This window comes from Rhodnius prolixus, unplaced genomic scaffold (assembly GCF_049639745.1).
Source record: "Rhodnius prolixus isolate KJV_2025 unplaced genomic scaffold, Rpr scaffold_8, whole genome shotgun sequence".
Taxonomy (NCBI): domain Eukaryota; kingdom Metazoa; phylum Arthropoda; class Insecta; order Hemiptera; family Reduviidae; genus Rhodnius; species Rhodnius prolixus.
In genome coordinates, this window is record NW_027411593.1 from 7,823,146 (window position 1) to 7,844,537 (window position 21,392).

Genomic DNA, 21,392 nt, shown 5'->3' on the forward strand with positions numbered 1-21,392 from the left:
TCGCTTTGAGATATAGTATCTGGAACGTTCAGTAAATTGGACGGTAGTAAATAATTGGTGAATATGTCGGCTGTTGGCATCGTTCACTGCATTAGAAAGAAAGAAAATAAACAGACTGTCTATGCCCTTGTGAGATATATCAAGCAATTTGACAGCCCTTTGGCTGTTATACCCAACCACATCGCCCAACATTCGCTCTCGTCTCCGCCCATATTGTCGCCCTCTTTTACAACAGTCTCTCTCTTTGTTGAACTTGTCAAATATTAAATTTATTTAATCTTCCTCACCCATTTTATTCATATTTATTCAACTCCTAATCTGGATTATATATTCAATCTAGATAAATAAACTTTGAAGGGGAAGTATGGTTGGCTGAATCGCGTAATATAAATCAAATAAACTTAAGACTGTCACTTAAGTTATTTAAAATACTGTCTGCGATTCCATTTAATTTTAAATTATATAGTTTAGGGTTTCAGAGAACGCTGAAAGATATCATGTCCCCCTAAATTCCAGTTACATTGATACGCGAATTCCCATGTCCATCAAGATTAAAGATTAAAGCTCTGCAATTTGGAGACACCCCCGTAGCTGCTCGCGTTCTTAAACCAAATTGTATGCAGCCGAAATAATTATCAGTATTCCATGCTTTACCTGGAGCTTCTCAGATTGTTATTCAAAGTATCCTTAGCTTACTCCAATATCTTCAAGATGTTAGCAGTTATGAGCTCTCTGTTATTCTGCAGAAAAACAGTATAACACAGATGTCCTTAACATAAATGGGATGAAAAAATAAATGCCAGTTTTCAGTCGTGATACATTTATTCTGCCGAGCTTTCGACCTAGGGACTAGGTCATCTTTAGGGCTAGTTTACAATGTAATATTTTACATTACAGGGTTGGTGTGTCTTCTGTCTTGTCCCTGAACAGTTTGTAAACTAGCCCTGAAGATGACCTAGTCCCTAGGTCGAAAGCTCGGCAGAATAAATGTATCACGACTGAAAACTGGCATTTATTTTTTCATCTTATTGAAACTATGAATCAGTAACCAAAAATAATGAACAGCTATAAATGGGTTATGTATCCCATTATTAGACTAGCCGTGGCGAATCCTACTTTTAACAAAATGTTCTTGCGTAGCCCAGAATGGGCTATGCAGGAAGAACTCTTCACTAATGAGAATATTTCTAACGATTTTACGCTTTCCGAAAGTGAAAAATCAGAACACAGAACGTTGTGTTCTTTGAAAGTACCTTGTTCGGGCGGACATGCCCCACATCTTAAGACCTTGAAAGATTATGTTTACTTAAATGTTAATCGAACAGCTTACTGAGACTCAACAAGTTTACGAACTAAGTTTACAATTCGCTGAATTAGGCGTCGCTTTCACTAAATTTGACTGTTTATTTATTGAAAGGCCCTCGTACGTAATAAATTTGTCACTTATTTGATCAGTTTACTTTAAGGGGGAGCTGTAGATTTTATGAGGTTTCCATTGTCGAGAACGTTTCCAACGTACGATGGAATGGCCACTTTAAGTGCTTCATAGACGAACAAACAGAGCACTCTTACAGGAAGTGCGCCAGTTAAATTCTACGCATTAATCTCCGCTTTTTTGGGGGGGGCTTTATTGTTGCTGAGGTAAATAAATAGTTCAACAATAACTATTATCATAGTTGTAGTTAGTGGAAGTCTTGAGAGAATATGTCGTACTAGATAATTTTAGTAACTGTAGATTTATATAATTAGATTTTCCTTCTTCTTTCACTTTATTCAGAGTTTTCCTTGCTTCATTCTAACTCCCTAAATACCACAACTTCCACAGTCTCCCTATTGTTTGAATGTTTCCATAGAAAATGAAACTATAGTTAAAATTTTCTAGCACTCTTTTTATTATCAAGTTTACAACTTGTGAACTCCTTTTGAAACTTTTCTCATTTTCAAAGCAGAATTGGGGGTCCTGTAAATTCTCTTTTAGAATCTCTAGTTTTTCGGCAAAACATATTGTTGGAAATTCTAGTTTTCTTTCTGTTTAAAAGAAGTAGGAAAAGTGGTCTCGCTTATTTGGGGGGGAGAAGATTATTGGTTCGTTGGTTTTCCAGAGATTCTGTCTGTAGATTATTTGCAACAATTTACTTAAACTCTAAACCTCTTCTACAATCTGGAGAAACCTTGTAAGCCGCACACTTTCATCAAATTTCTGTAGGAAATAGTGGATTTATGTCTGTAATTGGAACAAACAAGTCTAATGAATTAGTTTAAACGTCTAAGTGGATTGTTATCCCGGATAAAACTATTACCCGAAACGGATGTTGTGCCTGTGAAATTGAAAAAGGGCACCACCATTCATTGCAAACAGGTTGTTGACGGGTTTGCAATTGTATTGATCGTCGCTAAAGCTGGTAAAGCAGTGACTTCCGGAACTGTTCCTCTGCATAACTGATGTGGATCGGAAATGCCTAACCCGAATCCCATTTCTTGCTTCCTCAGCACTGTCCTAGCACCTTCTGATAACCACTTTTTTACCGCTCTCGGTACAAAATTTTTACGAATACTAGGCGGAAAAGAAGGTGGAAAAAGAAGGCTTCTGATATCCTAATCTGAAGACCATGTTCCACCAATCGATAGCTTCAAATTATGAAAATGAAGACCTAAATTTCCAAGCTGTTACCTTAAACAGGTGCTTAAATAAACCATTCTACTATTGAAGGCTAATAGGCTAATTTTATTACACTTCCATTACTTCGATTTACCAATTTCTAGTAGGCGAATATGTTCACTTCCCTCAACCATAAATTGCTTTAAAGCAACACTCACTTAGGTATTGTAACACTTGCGTCTCGTCTACTCACTTAGTAATGGGATAGACTAACAGTAAAGCCGCCGATCCTCTTGACTTCAGTATACATCCTAATACTTGACAACGACTTGAGAACCAGCTCCTAGAGAGAGAAATAAACCCATAATACACAATTATGCCACAAGTATACTTACTTCTAATGACTAGCTTTGTAAACTGTTGTTAGTAAGTATTATAGAACTTAATTTCTTAAAGATAATTTTGAATTGCTATTGATTTAAATTAATAGTAATTAGTAGCTCGTTATTATTTAATTTTTTTGTTTAATTAATGGCGCGACAACATCTCAGATCATTGGTGATCGTAGTCAGGGCCGGATTTTCCTATAGGCTAACTAGGCTTCAGCCAAGGGCCTCAAGATCAAGAGGGGTCTACATCCAGATTGTTAGCAAAATTAAAATTAAACTATTCTAAAAGCAGTGTACACTAAAACACTGTTTTAGTGGTGTATCAATGTAGTGATGTATTTTATTATCTCTCATGTAATTTACAAACTTAAAAATGGGAGGTGAAAGGGCCTCATAAGTGGAATAGCCTAGGGCCTCTTTTCATCTAAATTCGGCCCTGGTTGTAGTCTTTTATCGTAACTCTCGGTCAGCAGACAGTTTTCTGGTTGTAGACAACACTTTCTGAACTGAATAAGCAGTAAGAAGCCTCTGCTAGGAAGAGAAAATCTGGATTTGAATCGGAGTTCTCCGACGGCGTGGGAATCTAGTACGATAACCACTGAATTAATTCCTTCCTTTATATTATTATCATACAAAGAAACGGGCTTAAAATTCAAGGTACAGACGACTCATCCAACCCGTAATGCTCTTTCTTAGGGATTGAGGAGGTACTAACCCGAATATTCCCGATTAAAAACTCGAAATTCAGAAAACTGGACACGATCGTAAGTAAAGCTTTCCCTTTAGCAGTACAGTCTGAGAAAGTTTAAAATAAATTGCGGGTTGCTCTCCTGAAAACAGAAGCTGTTGAGCTCTTTTAATCTAGTCACTCTTTCACAAAAAGAACACAATTACACACAGTGTGTTTACCAGATATAGTCGGTACTACTGGCTTTATAAATTACGTTCATGTCTCTAGTAAAACCAAGACCCGGCCTACTGCGGGAAGTTTATGTGATTTTAGCCCTTTAAAAAAAAAGGGCCTAGTAATGAAATTAAATGCGTTGTAAAAATTTGAAAAGTTTTGTTCGCAGAAAGTTGCCGTACAGGCATTAAAAGGAGCTAGACTTCCCAGAGCGCACATATAATAAAAAACAAAAAAAAACTTAAAGAATTCTTTTAAAGTTTGCAATTTTGGTGGTAACGGCTGCAGTAGGATATATTAAAAGATTTACTACCAAAGGAAGGTTGCAGGTTGTTTGTCGCACCACGTTAAACTTTAAACATTCCCTTATCTAAAGCGAAATTTATCCCAAAATTACAGTCTCTTCTTCACTAAACATTCTAACATCATTAGAGTCAAAAATACTTAAAAAGAAAAAGGAAAAATTTTTAATACTCCATTTTTATTTTGTGTATAACACCTCACGAGCCTTAATTACCACAAAATCCTTTCCGTCAATAATCGCGTAATAACTCGTTTCCCCAAATTTCATTCCTCTACTGCAGCTCATCGTTCTTCCACAATACTACAGACAATCCTCCAAGAAGATTGAAGGGAAGGTAGCATATCCGGGATCTACTCTCATGAGATCAGCAGTGTTCACGTTAATGGATTGACTACGTGTCTTCTCCAAGCTAATATTCTGATACTCTGGTACCATGTACCACATTTACTTGTTGCAACTATTGGTGCACTTTTAATGTTAATAATCATAATTAAATATGAATAAATATTTCAAAAAAATTCGTTCAACAAATCAATAATTTTTTTTTTTTTAAATCTTTTATTGCAATTTACCACTGCAACAGTTGTTGCAACAAGCAAATACGGTGAAAGAGAAAAGAAATAACGGGAAATCATGATTGGAGAAGGCACCCAGTGGTGCCACTCCAGTAACGTGCTTAAGATAAGAGAAGATCACGAGGCCATCTTCTCTTCAATCTCCTTAGAGGATTACCTGGTAATGTGGAGGAAGATAGGTGTTCTATGAGAGGGTTAGGATGAGCTGCTGTAGAGGAATGAAATTTGAAGAAACGAGCTTTTAGCAAGATCTTGAATGAAAGGAATTTTGAGGTCATTATGGATAGTGAGGTTAGATACATAGAACGGAGCGTTAAGAAGTTTTCGAAGTATTTTTGACTGTAATGCCAGGAGGCGTAGTGAGTTGGAACGCTTAGTCGATCCCCATACTTCGATGCCGTATGACCAAATGGGTCGCAGTAACATTAGATATAAGAGTCTTTTGTTATGTAGGTTAAGTTTCGAACGTTTGTCAAGTAGTCTGGCGAGAAGTTTGTAGCGTTGGTTAGTTTCTTGTCTTTTCAGTCTAGTATGGGGATTCCTTGTCAACCGTTTGTCTAGGTGCAGTCCAAGGTAACGTACTTTGTCCACAGCTGGTATAGGAGTTTGGTTCAAGATGACAGGAGGTAGGATTTTCCGTCTGAGAGTAAATACTATAAACTTAGACTTCGTAACGTTGGTTTTGATTCTCCATTTGAAAAGCCAGTCCTGTAAGTGGTTGATGAGTGTTTGTAGAGTTCGTGTAGCGATAAGGGGATCGGAATGTGAAGATAAGGTAGCAGTATCGTCAGCAAAGGTGGAGAGGATAGTATTTGGATGTTGAGGTATGTCTGCTGTATACAAGGAGTAAAGAATAGGACCTAGGACACTGCCCTGAGGAACACCAGCTCGAGCTAGACGAATATCAGAGTCTGCTGCTCCACAGTTGACTCTGAAATCAATAATAATGACTAGATTCTGCGTCTTCTTATTATTATTAAAAGTTTTCTTTTAAAGCATCCTTTTTTAAGAACAACTTTTAAGGACCTTCTAAAGCAGGTAGTTAACTCAAAACAAAAAAAAAATCTTTCAGAATTCACGCAGGAAGTTTAAGAAAAAATAAATAACAATACACTTCCTTCTATTCTCTAATAATTCCTAATGTAATTTACTCTAGTTATTTCCTTTATTGTTTTGTCCAAAAATGGGCGAAAAATGGAGGAAATATAATATTTTCATTAATGACTTATTGAATGAGTTTTCAAAGATGTTCTGATCGAGCGATTTCCCAAATAATGTGATCATTTCTTTAATTTTCTTCTCCCTACTTATTGAGAAACATTTATCTTGGCCTTTATTGTCCACAATGAAAGTCATCATCCTTAATTATATTTTATTGTTAAAAAAACTTTCGAAAGTATATTTAGAAAGATAAGATTGCAATCTTATTGATTAGGATAGGATAATTAATTATTTTATTATCTTGGATTATAGCCAATCGTGATTTATGTTTTATGCGTAACATTCATTTACTTTGTGATTACTATAACCGATTCGAGGCAACGGCTAATTTTGTTGCTCCTTATTGGGGGAACAGAGCGGTCCTTTCTTTTCTTTAGTCTCTGGATGATTTGTGAAAATCTGGGAAAGTATTCAGTTGAAGGGAGATAAGGGAATTTTATGAGTAAATTCCAGAGATCTATGGCTGTATAAAGTAGAAGTTGCAATGAAGTGACCATGCTGCTATTTAAATGTTCTTTTTTTTTTTTAGATTTTACTGATTTGCGCATAATTTATTTGGTGATTCGAATCACATATTTATAAGTAACAATAATTATTTACCACAGTATATATGAACGTGAGTCGTTCATTGTTGCCTGCTTAATTTCGTGCGTCCCCTCATATATGTTACAATAAAATACAACTACATTTTTACCATTCTAAAAAATTTCCTGGCCACAAAAGTTATAGAAATCCCCTTAAATACATCGTTGATTTCATATAAATCTTTCATAGTTCAATAACATATGACAATAACATAATAACCACCGCATAACCTCCCTCGCTCAATCAGCAAGTCTAATGTAAGATGGGAGCTTAACTGAAATGGAACTCGCTACACCAAACTGAGTAATCAAGCCCGCCCCAAAATGAAATCAGCGACATTATCCATCACAGAGGACTTAACCACATTTTCTTATCAGTTATCGTCTTATTTCTTAAGACTGGGTTCTCAAGAGTAACTCTGCATTCACCTTGTGATACACTCCTCGTTCTTTAGATACAAAGAGTGGGAGATTAATTGACTATCCCGTAGGAGAATGAATATTATATTTTAAATAAAAACGATAGATTTTTGTTCGTGCAATTGGCACTCTAAATTTGAAGAACATTGAGGACACGATTAAAAAGCAAACTTTTTGGGAAAGATCATCTTTTAGTTGAACTATTTTAAAAAAATATTGCATTTAGTTAGTTCTACAATTTAGTTTAAATTTTATTCGTGTAAATTACTTCATCGCATAAAGGAGGCACATTAGAAGTTATTAGAAGATATCGAAAAATAAGAAAACTCCCCCAATTTTTTAAGGCAAAAAGCTTTTCTTTGATAGAAACAAGATTTTGCTTTTTAAACCATAAATTTACAGATTTGGTTTAAACAAGATTTGGTAGAAACTGGGAGAGATTCCAGATAATTTTGGTTAACAGCCAATGTACCCTCCAGGGATGGCGTTTGTCTGGCGGGAATTGCAGAATCGTCCATTTTCATTGTTTTGTAACTCTACCATGTTTTTTTTTTTTTTTTTTTTTTTTGTAACTACGTCACATGCAGGAGTGGCGGGGTGTGTGTTTTCAGTTGTCTGGATAAGTTACTGAAAAATATGCATCTGTAATTATTTGGATTGGTTCGTGAATTTTTATTATTTATTATCTTTTTTAAAAGTTTTAATGGTTTGTAATAATCAAATAGGAAACTTGATAACATGACGTTTGTTTGTAAATCAATTTTTGTATTCTACACATGCGCGAACAAAGCGTATAATTTCCAAATATTTTGTTCTTTTTCCTAGGATTTGTTTTGATAAATCTTCTTTTTATACTTTGTTTTGGCGGAAATATCAAGCCTCTATGTTATAAAAAATCTAGTTAGTCTGTGCGTTGGCCGGAAGTGCATACACTGCGTCTATTCAAATCAGCCGGTTCGTATCTGAAAGCTTCCGTTTAGCTTGCGGGGATATCTTTGGAAACTCTATAAATACTGTTTACTTCAATTTTTAGTTTTATTTGAAGCATTTCTTAGCAATACAGCTGAGTTAGGCAGCTAGAGGGTTAGAATGTGATGAAACTGAAGCTTCTTGAAACTTGAGTTAGCAAGTTCTTGAAGCTTCGGACACACACAGGGAACAAGGAGATCTTGAGGAAAAGTAGAGTTAGTAACAATTTAAATTGCATTCGCAATTCGACGGAGTGTTTTTGACTGATAAGATTGGATTCTGAGGATATTGGAAGCTTTAGCTGAGCCCCAAAGGTTCCATTCCAGACAGGTTTTTGAGTAACGTTGGGTAAGACAAGTCGTTTGTCGTACAAGTGACAGTTTCGATAGTTTGTCGAGAAGTTTAAGAGAGTAGTTTGCATATGAATATATAGGCTTCGTGACCGTAAATAATGTAACTAAGGATTCAAGATTGGAAACTGTTTCTGTAAATCAACCACAACCCGCATAGCCACGCCCTGAAGAAGGCAATATATTTGTCGAAACGTTGGCAAAAAGACGAGTTGTTTTTTATTTGACCAATTCCTCGCCAATTTTGAATCCTTAAAGCAGTTTGCTTCATTTTCTCCAGCAATTTTGATCCCAGGTTAGATGTAATATATCCATGAATATAGCCCATAGGTATTTTTCACAGACTTTGGGAGGAAAACGAAATGTATTTTAAGGTAAACAGGTGGAAGGACTTTTTGCCTTAGGGAAAATGTAATTTGATTACATTTGGTTTTCATTTATTTTCTTTGGGCCTGGAACAAGAGAGTCCAATATGAGGTTAAAAAGTGCTGTAGGCAATGCACTGTGGTCACTGTGGCTTCATATTTTTGGAAAGTTAACTGTTGAGTAAAAGGAAATTTAATGAAAATGCCACAGTAATTGCCTATATTAATTATTTCGTTTGCTATTGTAAAGGTTCTTTCTAATTTTGTTTATTTATACAAATGTTTGTAATGGTTTTAATAAAATGATTATTTTGTTTCGTTTTTGTTTTTTTGCCCCAGTGGAGTAAAGTACAATGTGCAAAATTTTCTGTACTGGAACATCAAATGGATCCATCGTGCAACTTCAGTTCGTACAGGTCGACGTTGAAGGCGGCCGTCTGGAGATCAGCCGCTGCAACTGATGACAGCCAACGTATAGTCATTCCATTTTTTTCATTGTTGGTCAAAGACTTATATTTTTTAAACGAGGGATGTTCTAATAAGTAAGTAAATTTGAAGAAAATTTCTCATTTATTTTGTACACGAGGTATCGGAAAAAAAAAGAAATGAGTCCTGGTAATGCATCACAATCTTTGGTTAGGAATCTGAATGTTTTGTGGAATCATCAATGATACACTCATCGGATGATGCTGATTACATTTTGTGAAAAGCTTTGTAATTTTCAAATCCGAATCCTAATTGCGAGGGTTAAACAAAAAAAGATTCCTATAGCAGATCTTTGGAGTCTTGATATTCCAAGACTACCAGCGGAAGGAAGACATGCGTGTAGAATTCCTATCTCAAATCTGGGCGACAGTACGAAGATAGTCCTTATAAAGTTATTGAGTCAAGTAGGTGCAAAGTATGTAGAAGTCTTTGGTCTCTTCAAAATAAGTTTTCTTTTCTATTCTATTCTACTGTTTTTTTTATTTTTAATGATTTAAGGAGCGTCAACATCTTAGGCTATTAGCGCCCGGAGCTATTTTCAGTGCACTGCCGGTCTCCGGACAGTGTTCTCTCGTTACAGACAACACTGTCCATCAGCGGACAGTGAGCTGTAAGAAGCTCCTAGAAAGAGAAAATCTAAGGGTCAGCTGCTGGATTCGAACCCGGGACCTCCGCGTGAGAGTCCAGTACGCTACCCTCATAGCTAATCCCTTCCCTCTACTGTTAACTTCTTTTCTTTAACCTCCTACAGTTAAAAGAAAGCGGAGTTTTTCCGTCTTTTGAACAAAATACCTGAACGAACTTATCCTATATGCGCTGAAAAGACTTCGCCTAGGCTTAAAACAAATATAAAAGATCAGTCTCATTTCTTTTTTATACCAATACCTCTCGACATCTTAAATTCTTTTTAAATCTGTTTTCAACTTGAAATTCTTGAAAAGAATTTTCATATATCCTCTTGTTTTTCTACTCAAATTTCAGGTTACCAAATGGTCACATAAATTTTGAGAAATTTTGGCAGCTAGCCAAACAGGTTACTGAGTTCATCACCTGGAAACAAGTGCATTGTCCATTTCCAAAGGCTGCCAAAGTTATTACCTACCTGCAGGCCACACCTGTGCTTAATGAAGACGGTAGGTGGAGATTATTGTATTGAAAATTTTTGTCGAATGCAAGCTGACCGGAAAATCTAGCGTTACGGAAATAGTTATGAGAGTTGGTGAGTTTCCCTCAAATGGGCACATTGTGCCATCACCACCCGGAGCATAGCCTTTGGTGAATTCTTTTAACATTATCAAATATTTAAGCGGAAAAGAACTTTGGTCAAAGCACTCAAGAAAGGTTACCCAACAATCTTAATGAATCAATCGCACTATTGTGTGTTTAATGATTGAATTTCCTAAGGATTTGAAATGAAGTTTCAGTCTTCTGGTCTAAACTTTTGCAAAGTGGTAAGTACTTTGCACAAGGATGTGCTTGAAAACTGTACAATCTTCACTAATCCTTTTGTCCTGCCTAGCAAACGGGATAGAACTCATGCAATTGCATTGCTAAAGATTTTATTTTTCTTTGTTTCTTCAAGTTCTATAAATAGTCATTTATTTAACAAGTGCGGAAAGTAGTACTTTTCCTCACGCGAGGCAGGGTTTGCACGCACGAGCGAGCGAAGCGAGGCGTGTGCAAGTGCAAATTGCCGAGTGTGAGGAAAATACTTTACACTCGAGTTAAATATTATAGTTTTTCTGCAACCATTAGGGTTATTAACTAAAAAAACTAAACAGGAATCACTAGAATCCATTTTAAATTTCTATAAAGTAACACTATAACCTTTTTAACTGTTGTAATTAAAAATATCTAATTATTTATTAAAGTATTATTTTTATTTCTATATTCCTTTCAATTTTTATTTTATTTTTTTAATATTAGTTTTTTAATTATTTAGTTACGTTAAATAAGCTTATTAAAGTTTTACAGAAAATATTTAATAACAAAACCTCTTATATCAAGGAAACACAATAAAGTTTTTCCACTCACTAGTGAGGAAAGTGACACTAATGGGAATTTTTCCCCACTAGTGAGGTAAAGTTGGGCATTACACAGCTGATTTTAATTGAGTAATGAGAACATTCCTACATGGTTGCAGAAAAACAGATTTTACACATAAACTAGTTGTGTTTAAAATATAATTATTCTGATGATAGGTGTCTGCGGCCAAAGGGTAAAGAATACCTTACTGCCGTCTTAAGTAACCTTAAAAAGATTAAGAAACTCTATATATCGATAGGTATCTTGCTTTGACTTTATCTCTTTTTTTTTCCACCTGCTTCTTCAGTAATAGCTGTCGCAGGCTCCAGGTGTGCAGGGTGTAAAAATTCCTTTACAACAATTCTCGAAAGAATCTTGCAATTTCTTCTGCGTGTTTCGTGCTTGCTTCCTTCAAGAAATTGATCAGTTATTTAGAGATAGATAAAGATCGTATTTTCAGAGCTTGCGTTTTAGAATTTCCTGTTTTATCAATGTAAGGAAGGTTTTAATTATTCAAAAAAAAATTTCACAGCGCTTTCATTGGCCTCTTTTGAATGTGAACCACCGGAGAACCATGAAAAGGATCGTTATAAATCTCTGAAGTAAGTAATCCTAGATGGATGTTGTTTTCTCTCTCTCTCTCATAATTAATAATTAATTAAATTTTGTGTATTTGTTAACTCAGAGCTGAACTTGGGAATTGTACTGGAAACAACTGAGCCAAATGCCCAATATTAGCAACATGTGAACAGTTGTGTTGGACTTGACTTCAAAATTACGACGTCGAATTCTTTAGTCCACAGACAGCATCCTCTACATTCTTGCTAATATTTTAAAGCCAAAAGAAATAGGCCAAGACCAATTTTCTAGACGGATGATTTAAATTAAATTTGAGGTTATGATCGTGCCAGGATTGCGAAAGAGCATTTCCTTCCCGCTCCCGCACGCACAGACAAGCAGACCAGAAAAAATGAGTGGGGGTAGAAGAAGAAGTTCCGCTTTCTGGCATCATCCTCAATCATCTGTCCCGCAAAAAGGAGACCAATAATTTAATTATTTACTTCTTTGATCGACGAGACATTTCAGTGTTCCCCCCTCTCTTTTTACCTCTTACCGCACCCTTGAAGAGAAAAGTATTCAACTTTTTTTAATTATTTTTTTAATTTTTTTAAGTATAAAAATCAAATTCGTATGCGTAATTTAATGTACTTTGTATTTTTTTATACTTTATTTTCTTAATAATTCGCATACGTTTTTTTTTTAAAAAATAAGATGGCAAATAAAAAAAGTCAGTGCTGAAATATGTTGCGACATTTTTTTGTAAATTGTAAGTTTTTATTTTGTGCCGCACTTGTATCGGAAAAAAACAAAATGTACGGTGCGATTGGATTGCGCAAACATGTTGAAACATGTCCAAGATTGTCTTTCCTTATATAATTGTTTTATTTTTATTATAATTCTTTTTTTTTTTTATAAAGAAATAAATATATAAATATATATATATATATATATATATTCTAAAACAAATAAATAATTATAATTAGTAAATAATACTTTCTAATGAAATTAAAAAGGTTGTGTGTGTGTCGGCAATCCAGATCGCTCCATCTAAATATGATGTAAGCCCAGTGAGGAAGTCCTTCTTTGGATCTGTCTAAGGGAGACGATTTGTATTGTAATTAACTTAAAAGAAAAAAGTACTGAAGGATGCTAAGAGAAGTGCATTGATTGTACCATTACTTACTATTGTACTTACTAAAATAGTCTCGTATAGTATTACCAATTATATAAATAAAAAATCAATTATAAAGCGTAATTTCAATGATGTTTCCGATTTATTTTCCCGTTTTTCCAACATCCTTGAAAACCTGTTTAGAAATGCAGACAGTAAACTGGTAAACATGGAGATCTTACCATCTCCCCAGGGAAAATGGGAACAAAGCACCTAGGAAGAGAAACTCTTAAGGAGGCAGCAGCTGGTTTCGAACTTCGCGTGGACTCCTGATATTACAGGTAGTACTGTCGCTGACACTTTGAAGCTAATCACCAATCTCTCCCAAAGGACTTGTCCTATAAAGGATAATCCTAAGATGTTCAAATAAAAAAAAAAATAGGAACCAACTATTATCTAGTATTTTCAGGACTTGATTAAATACAAAAATATAACAGAACTGGTTAAATCCCAATCAGCGTCTATCCAGGCAATCCATACGAGGGTCGTTTGAAAAGTCCGTGAAAAAATAAAAACTACTTAATTTTTTGGGGTAAACCTTTTTTATTTTTCAACATAGTCTCCTTTTAGGCTTATACACTTCGTCCAACGCTGCTGTAGTTTGTTGATCCCTTCCGAATAATAGGATTTGTCCAAGTCTGAAAAATAGCCATTCGTTTCTGCAATCACCTCCTCGTTTGAATAAAATCTTTTTCCCGCCAGCCATTTCTTCATATTGGGGAACAAATAGTAGTCCGAGGGAGCCAAGTCTGGAGAATAGGGGGGATGTGAAACGAGTTGGAACCATATTTCCATTAATTTTGCGACCACAACTGCTGGGGTGTGAGCTGGTGCGTTATCGTGATGGAAAAGGACTTTTTTGTGGGCCAATCGTGGGCGTTTTTCTTGCAGCTCGGTTTTCAAACGGTCCAATAACGATGAATAATATGCACCTGTAATAGTTTTACCCTTTTCCAGATAGTCGATGAGGATTATTCCTTGCGAATCCCAAAAGACAGTCGCCATAATCTTTCCGGCCGAAGGAACGGTCTTCGCCCTTTTTTGGCGCAGATTCCCCCTTGGTAACCCATTGTTTAGATTGTTCTTTGGTCTCAGGAGTGTAGTGATGTATCCATGTTTCATCCACAGTGACGAAATGACGCTTAAAGTCCTGCGGATTCTTCTGGAACAGCTGCAAACCGTCCTTGCAACACTTCACACGATTTCGTTTTTGGTCAAGCGTGAGCAATCGCGGCACCCATCTTGCGGATAGCTTAGTCATGTCCAAATGTTGATGCAAAATATTATGTACCCGTTCATTCGAGATGCCACAGCACTAGCAATCTCACGCACCTTCACTCTTCTGTCATCCATCACCATATCATGGATTTTATCAATGATTTCTGGAGTAGTAACCTCAACAGGGCGTCCAGAACGTTCAGCGTCACTTGTGCCCATATGGCCACTCCGAAAATTTTGAAACCACTTATAAACTGTTCTAATCGAAGGTGCAAAGTCACCATAATGTTTATCAAGCTTCTCTTTAGTCTCCTGAGGCGTTTTGCCTTTCATAAAGTAGTGTTTAATCAACACACGAAATTCTTTTTCGTCCATTTTTTGAAAATCACTCGACTTCCTCGATTCAAACGAATGCCAAACACAAAGAAATAGACCGATCTGGCTGAAACTTGGTGTGTGTTCTTCCAAGAGATGCTACTAACTAAACATAACCTCGATACGCGCCAGTAGTGCTATCTCTCTGACTTTCAAACGACCCTCGTAAATTCAGCAGTTTTAGATTACCTTGCTTCCCAGCTCTCTCGGGAGTGATTCAGCGCCGCCAGTAGTGGAACCAGTAAGCTCTTTATAGCGCCATTAAATTTCATTTAAGGGGTTGGAAAAAATATTAATAAATCAAATGAACAAAATAAATAGTAATTAAAAAATTTACATATATTTAACAAAAATACAAATTTCTTTACTTTTTTTTTAATTTATTACATTTAAAATTCAGTCCTTTTTTTTAAAAAAAACTTTTCTTCTTTACATAATGATAAATAATTTTTATTAAACTCTAAGAAAGACCTGAAACAATAAACGAAACAAAATTAGGAATTAATAAATATGGAAATATAAACAGAGTAGATGAAATAAAGTAATACTACAGGGTAAGTAATGAGAATATTTTTGTCCTGACCCGGCTGTACGCCAGAGGGCGCTCCGACCGGTTGGAGTCGGTAGTGGGGCCTTCGACTTTGATAACGCTTCACTCCGCAGTCGCCAGCTGGCTTTGGTTGAGGCAGGACATCTTCAAAAAAGTGTGTGCAAGTTCAAAATGCAACAAAGCATTGGACAGCGTTATGCAATCAAATTTTGCGTTCGCCTTGGAAAAATCGGGTGCATCAACGCTAGAAATGATTCATCAAGCGTACGGCAGGAAAAGCTTATCGCAAGCTCAAATTTTTAGATGGCACAAAATGTTTAAAGAAGGCCGCGGGAGAGCGTGGAGGACGAGCCCCTGTGCAGGTCGCCCGCCAACATCACAAGAACCGCAGAAAACGAACCGGCGTTTAAGTGTTCGCATGATCGTAGAACAGCTAGGAATGGATAAAATGGTTGTGCACAAAATCATCAGTGAGGATCTTGGGATGAGAAAGATTTGCGCCAAACTTGTGCCGAAAGTTTTAACGGACGTACAAAAAGCAAAACCGTGAGGCCGTTTCTAAAAGATCTTTTGCATCGAAGAAGACCCTCATTTTTTTGACAACGTCATTACCGGGGATGAAAGTTGGTTCTTTCAGTACGACCCCGAGACAAAACGTCAGAGCAACGAATAACAGAAGAAAGCTCGCATGTCCAAGTCGAGAATGAAAGCAATGTTGAAATGTCTTCTTTGACAAGAACGGTGTTGTCCACGCGGAATTTATGCCCGAAGGACAGACAGTCAATGGTGCCTTCTACGTGGAAACGACGGGGTCAACCGGGTGAGACCAGAAATTTCCGCCAATTGGAAGCTCCACCACGACAATGAGCCATCTCACACCTGCTTCGTGGTTACCGAGCACTTGACAAAAAAATGACATCGTAACAATTCCACAGCCTCCCTACAGCCCTGACCCTGCCCCAGCAGACTTTTTCCTCTTCCCCAAAGTGAAAACCGCCCTCAAAGGGCGCCACCACAGGACCCTGGATGATGTAAAAAGGGCTTGCACGCATGCTCTGAAGGATGTTTCGGTTGGTGACTTCCAGGGAGCGTACGAAGCGTGGAAACGTCGCCTGCAGAAGTGTGTTCATGCTCAATGTAAGGGTAGTGAAACCCCACCACTCATCCACTCTAGCGTAGGGGTAGTGAAACCCCACCACTCACCCACTCTAGCCAGAGAGAGAGAGAGAGACAGCCCCCTCGGCACACAGAGAAGGGAGGCTCGGCGAATGTATATAAAAACGAGAGGAAAGTCAAAAAGAGATTCTGTTCTAAGTCTTACACTTCAGTTGTACACATCGTTTTAGCCACGTCAGTCAGTCTGTTCTGTTCTTGTAGTGTAAAGTATACAGTCCTTGGCAGTCAGTCAAATACATATATAATATCTTATACCAATACAAGGTGTTATTTATCCATCAACATCTACAACCAACATCTCCTCAAACACCATTACATCAAGGAGCATATTTTGAAGACTACTAAAGTTTTGTAGCGATATCTCTAATAAATTATTTTTTGTGGACTTATTCTCCTTACTTAAAATACACACCCTGTAGGTTAGAAATTATTCTAAAATAATTAGAAATAAGTTTACGATCCGTTTTATTTTCAAGTTTTGATCGTATCACTTAAAATGATTTGTTTCAGTAACTGATAACATTTCTAAGAACAATTAGTAATGTCACATTTATTTTTAGAATCAAACTTGCAAGGTGGCCACACAATAAGCGCAGGAGTGTAATTTACGTATTAATCAGATTCTCTGTAAGTCTGTATAAAAAAAAAAAAAAAAAAAAGAAAATAAATATCAAATACTTTACCAGAAGTCGAAAATACTATGTACAGTTTCGTCCTAAGTTTTCTTTTTACATCACATCTATGGTAAAAGTTTACATTTAAAGCTGCATTCTCCGCCAACGGATCTCCTGTAACACAAAGAGTAAAGACTAAAGAAATGGTAAAAAAAAGAAGTTTTTACAACTCGAAAAGTTTTCATCTCTTCAGGTCGAACTTTGTTAAAAAGAGATTTGTCACAATTAGTTAAATTTCCTTCCTCTTTTACGTCATCGCGTATAGTTTATTTTTTGCCTTCAAAGGATTTTACTTTTCTCTTCTTTAAAATCTCTTTACTTTTTTATTTTTTATTTTTTGGATCAAAAAATACTGGAAGAGATTAAACGTTCCAGTTATTTGTTTACATTTCTTGTTCACCTAATGATGGCTTTATTTATTATTAATTAGGGAATTTTTTTTTTTTAATTAAAGGAAACACACGCGATGTTCACCTGTGTGTTGTAAGTCACGTGTTAGTAATGTGAAACATTACATTTTTCTTCAAATCTTCCAAATTTTTTTAAAATTCCTCTTAACCAGTTAAACCAGTGGAATTTAGTTTTAAAAATTCCCCCACAATGTGCGGAATTAAAATCAGACAATGACGTGTACACACGTGTCGAACGCAGGACAAAACAACCAAAAGTTTACAACGTCATAATAGTCACTGTGCAAGCGACTTTTTCTACAATCTCTGGGGTGCTTGAGATTACCAGAGCATTTTCTGTGCTCATTCAAAAAATCTTGCACCGCTTCACGTATACATTGCCTCTAGTTAACTAGGGGACGCAAGAGCTTTTTATAAGAGCAAGAAAAGAGCTTTTTGAATTCTGTGCAAAATGAAATCATGCTCGTACTGAGGTCTGAATCTCTATCTAAGAGGTAAAAAACGGGCATTGCACAAGAGTTGAGAGCTTCTATTTGTGTGCCTAATGCCCAATCTCTAATACAGATGATGGCCTCTGTAGGTTCTGTCAGGAATAGGAGGAAACGGCACTGCACTGTGTTGGTGTCAGTGTGTAGGCCTCTTATGGCTAAGGATGTTACTTCTCGGGGAGGAAAAACCAAGGCCTGTGAGCTATACCCTAGAGTCGCTCTCCAGCATTAAGAGTCTGATTAAAAGGATAGGTATGGAGGGTGAGCTTTTGAGTGAGGGGAGCCAGAAGTCCCTAGTCTACCCTAATCTAATCTTCTGTGTTGTTTTTGACAGAAAATCACAAACACACAAAGTGATGGAAATAATAAAATTTAGTACTGTTTCACTTCAGCGGTTTGACCAAAATGCATTAACAAACAGGTGGTGCAGCAATTTTTAAAGATTTGTTGCTCGGAAGTAGCTACCACGTAATGATGACTTTCTATTAAACTTCCTGTATTATCATCATCAAAGCTTATGCATTTTATTTGAAGGACTTCCCGTATTATCAGTGAATTGCAACTTAAAACATTGATAAGAGCGATACTCAAGTAATTTATGAGCTTCATCACGTTATAATATTAAAGTGCATTAAAAGCATTGTTAGCAATTTTATGAACATTTTTTTAAATATTTGGTTTTGAACCGCAACTTGAAATGTTCATTATCAGATAATTAGAAAATTTGCCAAACAGTACAGTATAATAATTTCAGTAAACAAAATAGTCGTGCCTTCGTGACACATTTTTGATTTAAAAAAGGGAGAGTTGGGAACAAAATTCTTTATTCCATAAAAGATTAAACCCTCAGTTGAAATTATCTTTCATTTTAAACTGTCAACTTAATACAATCTTTTCAAGATTATACATACCTTAACTGTTCACAATGAAACACTTTTCAGCTTGGAAAACACCAAGATTGGTTGTTTTTCATGGTTGGGAAATGGAAAAGGATTTGGGGAAAATTATTCTCGATCAATAGACGCTAACTTTGTCCTTCTTTCCTGTAAAAATGAAAATTAAATTTCATTTGATAGCTATTATTAAAGCTTATGAAAATCACCTAAATTTTAGGTCATGCTTCAATACCTACGTATTTCAAATTAATTCCTAAAAATTAATCTAAAGTTTAGAGATGAACTTACGTAAATAAAAAAAAAGAAATTGCTTTCTAACTTACGTTAATTTCAAGTTAAGATCCGCTTCATCAGGATTCTCTGGTGACTCACAATCGTAGGAAGCCAGCAGAGATGCTGAAACAAGTTTTTTCTTAGATTATCTGAGAGCTATAAAATTATTATAAACTTATCGTCTCTTAAATAGCAAGAGGTTATTTTGGATGAAGTAAATCACCTAAACAAACGTTTAAAGTTAACTTATTACCGGAAATGAGTACCAATGTCTTTGAGATAACCGAAAATACAAAAACAAATTTCGTATTCAACAAAATCCAGGAAGAGGTTAACGGTGATTTGTTTAAATTAAATAATACTTTCATATTTTGTCAAATTTTCTACAAAACCTCTCACTATACTCGTAATGCATTAAAAGATTCATTATTAAACGCATCATGCATTTTTAACGATTGCTTATCATTTTCATGATTACATAAATTTTGGAAATAAAATACTACTAGAAATTACAATATTATGGTAACAAAATTAATAAAAACCTGAAATAATTCGTTTAAATACAAAAAAAAACATTGATTTCCAGGTTCAAAATATCAGCAAAATCGACTATTTGTATTCGGGTAACATAATATCGTAGGAGCTAAGCTGAGAAGCTAAGACAGGGGTATGGTTAAGAGGGGGGTTAAACACTGCCCAATCAGAATGCTGGAAATTGTAGCTAGGCAATACGTTAGTTGACCAACCAATCAGAAAGTAGTAGTGCCCATTCCATCCACTGCTGCTTTCTCTTTGGCGTCTCTTTAACCCCCACCCTTTTATAATGATCACACCAGCTCTCCACAGTGAACTCCTGTCGCATTCTGATACCCTGATACAAATATCTGTTTTTACCTATATTTCTACGATAATTTTCGTCATTTTTTAAATTTCTAACATCGTATTTTCGTAAATATGATTATTTTAGAGTTTTTAGTTAATATGTTTGTTATTATTGTAATAGTTTATTTAAGAAAGTTTAAATTATAATTTATTTTAAATAAAATCAAATGTATACAAGTTAAGTAACGGTGATAGAATGCTGTCTGATAATATTGTGTTAAATATTACCACATTTGTTAAGAGTACTTTAAATTAAAGTTATTTTGTCTGTATTGTATAAACCATATAATATGTATCCATTATTTTATGAGTTTCTGTGAGTGTACTACTAAATTTTAATTTGCTTTTGTATGAAACGATACACTTGCCTCTAACTTTTATAGGTAATTAGAAAGGATAGAGTAAAAAATGGATCCTTCTTTATAAAAAGACTTGATGAGAGAATTAAATTGTAGGAAGAGCCAGTTCCACAAGTTGGGATGACATTGGATACCATCTCTAGTTGAAAATAATTTAATTATTAAACAGGTAAAAGGATACTATGACAATGTTAACTATGACAAAGGTTTTACTTTTTTGCGTGTGTGTGTGTGTGTATACACACGGGAATACGTAGAACAAACCAGGAATGTTTAGAATGCTACTTCCGTAGCATAGTATTTTTCTTTTCCTGTTTTTCCTACGGCGAGGACGTAGCCTGTAACATAGTTGTGGTCCAGTAAGCTTTAATACTATGTGAAATTGAGATGCTACCTTGGTGAGTGAAGAAACATACATCATAGCCACGTATAGGTAACTTAATTACGAAATGGTACTTTTGTTGCGTATTTTTCCTCTTTTATTTTAATCTTTTTTCTCCTTTTCCTTCCCTATAATGAAACTAAAAACTTTATTAAAGCAAATAAGCTAAGACAGAAGTACTTTTTGTAGTTTCTTAAATTATGTTGTAACTATTTTTATTCAGTAGTAAAGAGTCACTAGAAATTTAATGAACTTTTATGACCAAATAAGAAAATTACACCTAGGACTAATTTTTTCGTCCAAACGAAGAGAAATTACTACTAGTTTCGCAATGTTTTTATTAAATATCTGTGTAGCAAACGACTAATTAATCAAAAGACCTCAGGTGACCACAACTGTTTGAGACAGATCTTAAACATTTAGATAGAACTTATACATTAAGAAATTCAAGAACAACTAGTAAAAATCTTTTTAAAATGTAACAAAAATAAACGCATAACCTTGTATTTGTATTAAATAATGTATATTTTGTTGTAAGGAATTAGAATAAAGCATTTATAACCTCAGAAATTAATTATATGGTAAAAATCCCAACTGAAAGCAAAGTAAAATGCTATTTTAGAATGACCAAAACCGATTGGTGGAGGTGCTAGCAGTTGGTGTGGCTTCAGATAAGATGTACGGATATACGTCAGCCAATCAGAATTGAATGTACTAGGTTCCACTATGTTAGATTCCCCCACCACTTTCTGATTCGCTAAACAAGTCTTCCAATGCGCTGCACCT

General features: G+C 35.5%; 3 protein-coding genes across 5 annotated transcripts in view; 2 read left to right on the forward strand and 1 right to left on the reverse strand.

The window, feature by feature from the left end:
• The window catches only part of LOC141450795 (uncharacterized), a 243,359-nt gene extending 230,346 nt beyond the window's left edge, over positions 1-13,013 (forward strand). For both annotated transcript variants that reach the window (XM_074121603.1, XM_074121604.1), the window contains 4 exons: positions 9,020-9,222; positions 10,148-10,299; positions 11,724-11,793; positions 11,877-13,013. In XM_074121603.1, the coding sequence (XP_073977704.1) occupies positions 9,020-9,222; positions 10,148-10,299; positions 11,724-11,793; positions 11,877-11,910 (459 nt within the window). In that variant the 3' untranslated portion in view covers positions 11,911-13,013. The remainder of the gene's footprint in view (positions 1-9,019; positions 9,223-10,147; positions 10,300-11,723; positions 11,794-11,876) is intronic.
• Positions 13,014-14,706: 1,693 nt separating this feature from the next.
• The window catches only part of LOC141450799 (ras-GEF domain-containing family member 1B-like), a 450,679-nt gene continuing 443,993 nt past the window's right edge, over positions 14,707-21,392 (reverse strand). For both annotated transcript variants that reach the window (XM_074121605.1, XM_074121606.1), the window contains exons 10-13: positions 19,034-19,106; positions 18,726-18,857; positions 16,926-17,030; positions 14,707-14,987 (exon numbers count right to left, since the gene is read on the reverse strand). In XM_074121605.1, coding sequence (XP_073977706.1) covers positions 18,839-18,857; positions 19,034-19,106 — 92 coding nt within the window. In that variant the 3' untranslated portion in view covers positions 14,707-14,987; positions 16,926-17,030; positions 18,726-18,838. The remainder of the gene's footprint in view (positions 14,988-16,925; positions 17,031-18,725; positions 18,858-19,033; positions 19,107-21,392) is intronic.
• Positions 15,263-15,616, forward strand: LOC141451517 (protein GVQW3-like). Its single transcript, XM_074122955.1, has one exon. It carries the CDS (start codon positions 15,263-15,265, stop codon positions 15,614-15,616), a length of 354 nt encoding a protein of 117 aa, XP_073979056.1.